The sequence below is a fragment of the Hylobates moloch genome, unplaced genomic scaffold (assembly GCF_009828535.3).
Source record: "Hylobates moloch isolate HMO894 unplaced genomic scaffold, HMol_V3 SCAFFOLD_7, whole genome shotgun sequence".
NCBI classification, from domain to species: domain Eukaryota; kingdom Metazoa; phylum Chordata; class Mammalia; order Primates; family Hylobatidae; genus Hylobates; species Hylobates moloch.
The window spans coordinates 893,155-904,025 of NW_026652282.1; the positions used below are offsets into that span (position 1 = coordinate 893,155).

General features: G+C 41.9%; 1 protein-coding gene across 1 annotated transcript; it reads left to right on the forward strand.

Annotated features, from left to right (window-relative positions):
- The first annotated feature begins 378 nt into the window (after positions 1-378).
- Positions 379-9,943, forward strand: ARSH (arylsulfatase family member H). Its single transcript, XM_032757961.2, has 5 exons — positions 379-535; positions 1,220-1,341; positions 4,262-4,387; positions 6,190-6,613; positions 9,781-9,943. The coding sequence occupies exons 1-5, from the start codon at positions 444-446 to the stop codon at positions 9,941-9,943; spliced, it is 927 nt and encodes a 308-aa protein (XP_032613852.2). The 5' UTR covers positions 379-443.
- Positions 9,944-10,871: the final 928 nt, after the last annotated feature.

Consider the following 10,871-nt stretch of genomic DNA (forward strand, 5'->3'; position numbering starts at 1 on the left):
GCATCTAATGCTGCTACCAATCTGACAGGAGGTGGGGCTCAGGCAGTGATGCAAGCAATGGGGAGCGGCTGTCAATACAGATGAAGCTTCACTCATTTGCCCACCACTCACTTCCTGCTGTGTGGCCTGGTTCCTAACAGGCTACGGACCAGTACTGGTCCATGGCCAGGGGATTGGGGACCCCAGTATAGAACATTAGTTTTTGTTGTTGTTGTTATTGTTTAATCTAGTTTCTGAGTAAGACAACACAGGTACATTGTACAGTGAGAACTGATAACGAATATCACTGTTTCATATGTTAAGTTATCTAAAATGCAAATGTTAATTGATAGTACCTGGTTTTTTGCTTGCTTGTTTGTTTGCTTATTTCTAAAAATACTTTCAGGAGCTGCTGGCTGTCAGTGTCCCTGTGCTGTTTGTTTTGCGGTGTTGATGGCACATTTATGACAAGAAACGCCAGACCCAACATTGTCCTGCTGATGGCAGATGACCTTGGAGTGGGGGATTTGTGCTGCTACGGTAATAACTCAGTGAGGTAAAGATGGACTCTGACCCCCTCCCTGTATGTGGGAGTCACTTGAACTTGGGAGGCGGAGGTTGCAGTGAGCCGGGATCATGCCACTGTACTCCAGCCTGGGTAATAGAGTGAGACCATTTCTCAGAAAAAAAATTAAATTAAATACAAATTTAAATAAATTAGTAGAGCATGGTAGCGCACACCTGTGGACCTAGCTACTTGAGAGGCTGAGGTGGGAGGATCACTTGAGCCCAGGGAATTCAAGGTTGCAGTGAGCTATAACTGCACCACTACACTCCACCCGGGGCAACAGAGCAAGAGACTGTCTCTTAAAAAAATATGAAACACATTAAAATTTTACTTAATCTAAATTACCCATTAATTTTAGGTCCTTGATAAGAAGAAATTGGCTAATTTTTCCATTGAAATACATTTTTTTCTCAGACTCATAAAACTGTATACCGAGTGACCTGTATTCATTTGTAATAGTTTTGACTAAAGATATATTTTAAACTTACATTTCCATTTGCTTCTAACCATCAATGCATATAAGGAAATAGACAGATTAAAGTTTTAAAAAGATGGATTTTAGGTTTACCAGAAATAGAGTCAACTTGACCCAAAATAGAATAGCTTTGATCCTTGATCATTGTATTGAGAATTTTTAGAAACTCACCTGCTAAATTCTTCTTTGGTCTGCAGCACACCTAATATTGACCGCCTGGCAAATGAGGGAGTGAGGCTCACCCAGCATCTCGCAGCTGCTTCCATGTGCACCCCAAGTCGGGCTGCCTTCCTGACTGGCCGGTACCCCATCAGATCAGGTGAGGCAATAAAAAGGCAGCAACATTTCAGTCTCACCAGAATGCATTCTAATGATTAGTTTTTGGAAATCTTTATAAGAATTCTCAAAAGGTCACTCAGAGTGTTAGGGATCTAAATTCAAAGGTGGTTGTTATCCCTGGGCAGCTTAAATATGTGTGCCTCTCACCAGGTACCACTGCATCTGCCCATCTCTGTGCATATAGTGACAAGGTTTAGGCCTCTTGGGGGCAATTTGCCAACTTATGGTCAACACTCCCATTTTCAGGTACTTGTGCTAAGATTTCTCAAGAGGCCCCTGATGTCTTTAAGCTAGCAGAGACCATGCAGTTGTTCTGAGATAAGTGGATCAAATCCATCTCTGCGGATGAGATTGGAAAACTAGACACAGTTGGGAAAAAAGGTATAACTGAGAAAACAAAAAGGAAATGAAATTTTACATACTCCCTTACTTGACCCCATCATTTTAAGATGTAGACTTACCAAGTTGATATAATGACAATTAAATGTTTTCCTTTGCTGCTTAGCTTAGGATCAATACCTACAAACATCCACTCAAGATCAATATTATGAACAACAATTTTTATACCCAGCTAAAATATAGTGGTGCCCTTAGACACTATTGAAGTGTTCATGGTTATCAGACTCTATGTGAAATATTGTGTCATGCTGCTGAATTTTGTTTAATTCTAGTATTTGCTTGTCATAATTTTAGTATACCTGCCTTCACAGTTTAATTTTTCAGTGAAAAATTTTTCTGTATGAATTTTCTTCCTTCTAAGTAGTAGATTCTCATCCAATACATTCAAGGAATGAACTAATTAGGTTAATGAGAATTATACTAAAATTAAGAGTAAATATTGAAAGTTTTTGTCCCATAAATATTGATTTATTATTATCTTTTTTTGTTGCCTAATGACCTTCTTTCATAATTCAACATTCTCCACTTTGTTCAAAATAGTTTGGTTTCTAGATAAGCAGTCTCTATATAACACAGTACCATGTATGAAGAGGGATAAAGATACGAATTTGTATGAGTTTCCAAAAAAAAAGCACACCTATAATTTCAGGATTTCAGGATTTTTTCTTTTTTTCTTTCTTTCTTTTTTTTTTTTTTTTGAGACAGACTCTCGCTCTGTCATCCAGGCTGGAGTGCAATGGTGTGATCTCAGCTCACTGCAATCTCTGCCTCCTTGGTTCAAGTGATTCTCCTGCCTCAGTTCCCGAATAGCTGGGATTACAGGCATGCACCACCACACCCGGCTAATTTTTGTATTTTTAGTAGAGATGGGATTTCACCATGTTGGCTAGGCTGGTCTTGAATTCCTGGCCTCACATGTGATCCACCTGCCTTGGCCACGCAAAGTGTTGGGATTACAGGAGTGAGCCACCATGCTCCACCTAATTTCAGGGAATTTTAAGTATTGATTATGGTGAAATAAAATTTATTTTAAAAAATTAAGAAAAAAATTAGGTGATTGGTGGAGAGATTTCAAGTCATTGCCATGTGTATATTTTTAATCATTTGACACAAATGGTTCAGTTTAATTCATTCTACTTATCAAAAATTTCAGCAAAACAGTTCAACAGCAAGATAATGGTCTAATGCTTCCCTTAATAAAACTGTTTCTCTTTCCTATCAATGACACTATCTAGAGTCTACTTTCTTCTTCTTCCAAAGTAGGATCCTTGAAATATATTTTTTTCTTTTGAGATGGAGTTTCCTTCTTGTCACCCAGGCTGCAGTGCAATGGCATGATCTCAGCTCACTGCAATCTCTGCCTCCCAGGTTCAAGTGATTCTCCTGCCTCGGCCTCCTGAGTAGCTGGGATTACAGGTGCCTGCCACCAAGCCCAGCTAATTTTTGTATTTTTAGTAGAGATAGGGTTTCACCATGTTGGCCAGGCCGGTCTCCCGATCTCAGGTGATCCAACCACCTCGGCCTCCCAAGACACTGGGATTACAGGCGTAAGCCACTGAGCCTGGCCTGAAATTATCATTTATTTATTTCTTGCTGATCTTCACTTGTGGTTTTCTTGTGAATTCCTTTTAAACTATAGATATATAATATTGTCCACCAGTATAAATCTACATAAAATAATATGGAGGCCAGGCACAGTGGCTCACATCTTTAATCCCAACACTTTGGGAGGCTGAGGTGGGTGGATCACTTGAGGTCAGGAGTTAGAGACCAGCCTGGCCAACATGGTGAAACCTCGTCTCTACTAAAAATACAAAAAAAAAAAAAAAAAAAAAAAAATAGCCAGGTGTGGTGGTGCACAACTGTAATTCCAGCTAGGGAGGCGGAGGCACGAGAATTGCTTGAACCTGGGAGGCAGAGGTTGCAGTGAGCCGAGATGTTGACACTGCACTCCAGCCTGGGTGACAGAGTGAAACTCCATCTCAAAAAAAAAAAAAATATATATATATGTATATATATATATATATGTGTATATATATACACACACACACACACACACACACATATGAAAAAGAAATTGTTACTCCTACACTTCTTCATTTCAGATTCTCAAGGATACTTTTAAAAATGTGTTTATACCCAGCTTAATACTCGAGTATTTATACCCAGCTAAAATGCAGTAGTGTCCTCAGATACTATTGAAACATTGAAGGTTAGCAGCCTCTATATGAAAAACTAACGAAGGTTATTTGTTGTTAGTCTAAAATTCAAATGAATATAGCTAAGTGTCCCGTGTTTATTCTGGCAGCCCTAATTCCAAAGGAATGTTTGCATTTAGCAAGTGAAAAAAGGAGAGTCAAGGACGTACAGCCAGAAAGCAACAGAAAACTTGGGGAAGAAAGGCTTTGAGGAGGTGCGGGAGAAGAGGACTTTAAGCATGCGGGATAAATTCGGTATTAGCAAAGACTATGGTGCTAACTTATTGACTTCTGTGAATTTAGGGATGGTGTCTCCCTACAACTTGAACCGTGCCCTCACGTGGCTTGGTGGGTCAGGTGGTCTTCCCACCAATGAAACGACTTTTGCCAAGCTGCTGCAGCACCGTGGCTACCGCACGGGACTCATAGGTAGGGCGCTGGAACTCTGCCTGTGGAAACGTGACCCTGCAGCCTCTCTGTCATCGTGTCTAAGGTGTTTCTGGGGATGTTGGCTTTGTGCGCGCCAGTTTGATCGACTTCTCTTTGAGATAAGACACTTGGAGAAGGAATTGATCACACATTGATTGAGCATGTGTAGAATCAAGGGTATAATATTGGAAAAACAATGAGAACAGAAAGCAAACAAGTGTATCCAAAGTTGCCACTAAAATGGAATGTTGTGTTGGAGGGATATGACATTTGTGACACCATTATTAGCAGAAAAACTAGTAAATTTGTAGAGAAGTACTGTTGAAATTGAAAACTTACAGCATTAAGAGTTGTCAAATGGAAGCAATTGCTGGTCGATTTAGATCACGTAATATTCTATGCCCTTTTGGCGGGGGTGGAGGTTTGGGGCGGGGGACATGAGCTTGTGAGGGAGCCTTTCACCGAAAAATAAATTTGTAGAATTCCAGTCCTAGAAGATAGTCCTCTAAGAATAACTTGTGTGATCAAATCCTTTTGGGAAATGCTATTCAAAAGCATTGTATGGTCCACTATTTTTGAGGATTCCTAATGTGAATTGTAAGCCACAGCTTCGAGATATCCTCAGTTAAAAAAAAGGTTAAGAAATTTTCCATCAGTAGGGCATGTATTCCCATGCAACTCCCAGCAGCGTCCTGTGAGTGGGAATTCTCTAGATTAGCTTTGAGCAGCGTTCTTACATCATTAGAGTACGGCATTCAGATCTGAGTCTGCTATTATTCATTAATGTGACTCAGGCTTCTGAATAAATCTAGATGGCTGGGCACAGTGGCTCAGACCTGTAATCCCAGCACTTTGGGAGGCTGAGGCAGAAGAGTTGCTTGAGGCCAGGAGTTCAAGACCAGCCTAGGCCACCATAGCAAGACCCTGGGTCTACAAAAATAAAATGTTAAAATTAGCTGGGCATGGTGGCATGCACCTATAGTCCCAGCTACTCAGGAGGCTGAGGCAGGAGGATTGCTTAAGCCGAGGAGTTCAAGGCTACAGTGAGCTATAATCATGCCACTGCGCTCCAGCCTGGGCAACAGAGCAAGACTCCGTCTCTTAAAAAAATAATCTAGACAATGTGTTTTTTATTCATAATACAGGGTCTGGGAAGTGTTGAATACAATAATGTGTGCAGACAAATCAGAACAGGACCTGGCCCCCTAGAGTATGTGCTTGATAAAAGGAATTACTTGCATTATCAGAATCATTTGGTTCTTGATGAAATTCTTTGGCTACTTTGTCATCCCTAGCTTGGGGACCTAGAAGAGATGTTCCATCTATAAATAAAATCTCGGTTACCTTTCAGTGAGATGGAATAAGAGGGTCGGAAGGCACTGCTAGATAAAAGCATGAATGTGCAAGGTGCACCGAAAGTCCTTGGTATTGTCCCCACCAAACAACCAAGACATCGATTCTGGCTTCCTAGCAAGCTCCAGATACCTGGAAAGTTTCTCATTGTTCATGAGGTTGTTTGGTACCAAGCAAAAGGTTTCTTCTGTGAACACTAGGCTCCTCTCCTTGTCGCAAGCAAAGAGGCTCCTGTGGCATGGCTTTCGTCTGAAAGAGGCATATCATAGGGAGAAGGCTGTTGGTGGCATGTCTATACCAGGGAGGTATTTGGGGATACCAAGAAAAAACCATGATGACAACAGAATGAAAGTTATATTTGACTTTTCCAAAGGGAAACCCACATTCTAGAAACAGACCAGCATTGAATGCTGCCATGCTGCCATGGTACGATTTTATTTTACTTTTAGGCAAATGGCACCTGGGTTTGAGCTGCGCCTCTCGGAATGATCACTGCTACCACCCGCTCAACCATGGTTTTCACTACTTTTACGGGGTGCCTTTCGGACTTTTAAGCGACTGCCAGGCATCCAAGACACCAGAACTGCACCGCTGGCTCAGGATCAAACTGTGGATCTCCACGGCAGCCCTTGCCCTCGTTCCTTTTCTGCTTCTCATTCCCAAGTTCGCCCGCTGGTTCCCGGTGCCGTGGAAGGTCATCTTTGTCTTTGCTCTCCTCGCCTTTCTGTTTTTCATTTCCTGGTACTCTAGCTATGGATTTGCTCGGCGTTGGAATTGCATCCTTATGAGGAACCATGAAATTATCCAGCAGCCGATGAAAGAGGAGAAAGTAGCTTCCCTCATGCTGAAGGAGGCGCTCGCTTTCATTGAAAGGTATTTAGCCATTTCTCGCCTGATTTCCTGCATGGAAATTTTATTTTTATTTCATAGCAGGTCATCACACCTTGATAACACGGGCCTTTAAAAATCTTCTGGAGAGAATGTGCGGCATTTGGCTTTCTGTTCCTGCATTAATTTGCTTAGAATAATGGCCTCCAGCTGCGTCCATGTTGCTGCCAAAGACACGATCTCATTCTTTTTCATGGTCGTGTAGTATTTCGTGGGATATAATGGGAGCTAAACATTGAGCCTCCATGGACATAAACATGGAAACAATAGACTGCAAACTTCTAGAGGAGAGAGGGAGACAGGGGGACCAGGGGCGCATGGCTGCAAGACTACTTATTGGGTGCTCTGCTTACCCCCTGAGTGCAAGAGACCCGTGTAACAAACCGGCACATGGAGACCCTATATCGAAAATATAAGCTGAGGAAAAAAAACTTTAGGTGACATTTGTGATAGACTTGAGTCTCCTCTTAGGTAGAATAAAATAGTTAAATTTCCTGCAAATTTTGAATGCTCAAAAGGCAAAAACAAAAACAAAAAACAAACAAAAAAACCCATAAAAACATATTTTGCTCACTTCCCCATTTTTAATGTTTTAATTTTTTTTTTTTTTTACTTTTTGGGACAGGATTTCACTCTGCCACCCAGGCTAGAGTGCAGTGGTGCAATCATGGCTCACAGCAGCCTCGACTTCCCAAGCTCAAGTGATCCTCCCACCTCAGCCTCCAGAGTAGCTGAGACTACAGGCACATACACGATGCCTGGCTAAGTGTTGCATTTTTTTTTAGAAATGGGGTTTTGTCATATTGCCCAGGTTGGTCTCAAGCTCCTGGGCTCAAGTGATTCACCCACCTTGGCCTCCCAAAGTACTGGGAATACACTATGCCTGGCCACTTACCCCTTTTTTAAAAACGAAAACTGGAGTTGCCATATTTTAATCTATATTGCTTCAGTGTGGATTGTTATGTAAATTGATTAAACCAGGGGGTAAAATTTTTTTTCTCTGTCTCAGACACAGCCGAAAGAGCTCTCTGTCCATGAACTATTGGGAAGTGGCTCTGTGTTTACAGATACCTAGTTTTAAGTTTTCTGTGTTCAACACAAGCTATGCAGGCATAACTATGAGCTCTCATCATCCCATACCAGCTCACTTCTACATTACAAATTATTATTATTATTATTATTATTTGGAAACAGGGTCTCACTCTGTCACTCAGGCTGGAGTGAAGTGGTGCAATCATAGTTCACTGAAGCCTCAAACTCTTGGGCACCAGTGATCCTCTCACGTTGGCCTCCTGAGTAGCTGGGACTACAGGTGCACATGACCACACCCAGTTAATTTTATAAAATGATTTTTACATAGAGACAAGGTCTTGCTGTGTTGCCCAGGCTGGTCTTGAACTCCTGGGTTCAAGTGATCCTCTTGCCTTGACCTCCCAAAATGCTGGGATTACAGGTGTGAGCCATTGTGCCCAGCCTAGATTACAAATTAGAGGCACATTAAAGTTGTTGGTGTGGGTTCTTATGGACACTGTTTGTCACTTTCCTTAGTGGGGTTGACAGGGAGTGGAGAGGGGAGGATATATTGTCACTCCACCAAGCTGAAGGGTATGCAGTGGAATATCATTCACTCATATGCCCCTGTGCCCATCAGATTCATTATTTATTCCAACACAACCATGAGAACAGTGATACAGCCACCCACTCAGCTCTCCATTCATCTTACCTGCCCTTCCCATCCCAACCCATTTGCTTGGGCTATCTTTTTGGGAATATATTCAATCTCCATCTCCTTTCCTTCTTTCTATGCTGGTTGTGAAAAATGTGTAAAGGAGTAGCTTTAGAATGACTGCATGTGACATTAAAATGCAAAACACAAGGTCAGGTGTGGTGGCTAATGTCTGTAACCCCAGCACTTTGGGAGGCTGAGGCAGGAGGATTGCTTCAGCCCAGGAGTTTGAGACCAGACTGGGCAATATAGTGAGCTCCCATCTCTACAAAAAATGTACAAATTAGCCAGGCTTGGTGGCGTGTACCTGTGGTCTCAGCTTCTTGGGAGGATGAGGTGGAAAAATCACTTGAGCCCAGGAGGTCGAGGCTGCAGTGAGCCATGATTGCACCACTGCACTCCAGCCTGGGCAACAGAGTGAGACCTTGTCTCAAAATAAATAAATACATAAAATGTAGAACACAAAAAGCAAGATGTAAATGAGGGGAATATATTTCTCTTTTGGGGTAGGCAGGCTACAGATACAGTGAGGTTATTCACACCTCAGCTTTTATCTTGTTCTCTGCCATCCTTTGTGAGCAGCGTCACGGCCCAAGGTGGATGCCAAAGCTCCAACCATCAGACTGATGTTCCAGGAACCATGAAGGAGGCGGAAGAAAGAAAGAAGGGAAAATGGAGAGTAAGGAGCATCAGATCCTTACTGTGGCACATTGGAGTCTATCCTTAAGATATGATTCTTCTGAACTCATACCTAAAAGAACACTTTGAGACAATAGATGAGGAGAATTTATACTTTTTAAACCATTCAACAAAGATTAAAAGATTTATTAAGCTGCTACTTTATGTCAGATGCTAAACTGGACACAAGAGAGTATAAAATGAACTGTGTTAAACATTGTTGTTGTTGTTGTTAAGACAGGGTCTCGCTGTGTTGCCCAGGCTGGAGTGCAGTGGTGTCATAACAGCTCACTGCAGCCTCCACCTCCCAGGCTCAAGTGAACCCCTTGCCTCAGCCTCCTGAGTAGCTGGGATCACAGGTGTGCCATTAAGCACAGCTATATTTTTGTATTTTTTGTAGAGACGAGGTCTTGCCATGTTGCCTGGGCTGGTCTCAAACTCCTGGGCTCATGCAATCCTCCTGCCTCAGCCTCCCAAAGTGCAAAGAATATAGGCATGAGCCACTGTGCCTGGCTACATGAAACATTTTACTGGGAACACAAATGTTCTGTTATCCTTCATTCCTCCTCATATCCTTGCAACATAAATCTTGTGGTATTTACGACTCACAGGAGTGGTATTGTCATCTAAAGTATGTAGAAAACCTCCACCAACTATTATGAGATCTTTTCATCAATGCAGAATCGCATTTAAATGATGGAAATGACTTTATTTGTGAAAGTAATTTTGGTAACTTTCTACCCCTTAGGTACAAAAGGGAACCTTTTCTCCTCTTTTTTTCCTTCCTGCACGTACATACCCCACTCATCTCCAAAAAGAAGTTTGTTGGGCGCAGTAAATATGGCAGGTATGGGGACAATGTAGAAGAAATGGATTGGATGGTGGGTAAGTATTCAGTAACAGAACTGTAAATATCTGAAGTACGGGCTACAGAAAGACAAATCTGTACTAATTGTCTCAAATTATGTCCAGCCCCTTGCATAGCATAGCTACCTGATAAGTATTTGTTTCATCCCTGAATTGGATTAAAAGCTGGCTTTTAATTGTTCAGCAATACCAGTGAAATATATTCCCCAAGATAAGTCATAGTTTGTAAATATAAGTTTTCCCATCTTTAAAATAAAGACAGCCACTTTTCTGAAAAACTCATTGGCAAGAGAAAGAAAGCTGCACTGTAAAGAATATTGTAATTTCTGGCCGGGCACACAGTGGCTCACACCTGTAATCCCAGCACTTTGAAAGGCCAAGGCTGGCAGATCACTTGAGGTTAGGAGTTCTAGACCAGCCTGGCCAACATGGTGAAACCCCATCTCTACTGAAAATACAAAAATTAGCCAGGCGTGGTTATGCGGGCCTGTAGTCCCAGCTGCTTGGGAGGATGAGGCAGGAGAATTACTTGGATCCAGGATGCAGAGGTTGCAGTCAGCCAAGATGAGACCACTGCACTCCAGCCTGAGTGACACAGCGAGATTCTGTTTCAAAAAAAAAAAGAATATTGTAATTTCAATTCCCAATTATTTTGATGGATATAAAAGGGAACGTTATTCTGATTAGTCAGTTCTACAGGAAATACACAGAAAATTGGGATGGGGATTTAACACAACTAAAGCAATTTATTTCAAAGGCATAGTGTTCCCTATGAAGAAATGCTAAGGATAATAAATGAGCAGGTGGGAAGAGTTACTGTATGCATTCCAGAATAATAAATAGCTGTGCTAGTGGAATTGCATTCGCCCACCCCCACCTCTATGTACGTGAGAGAGTTGTCCTGCCCCTCAGCAATGGTGTTTGATTTTGGAGTACAGTACTTTCCTTCTTCTGAGTGCAAACTTCTGAAAA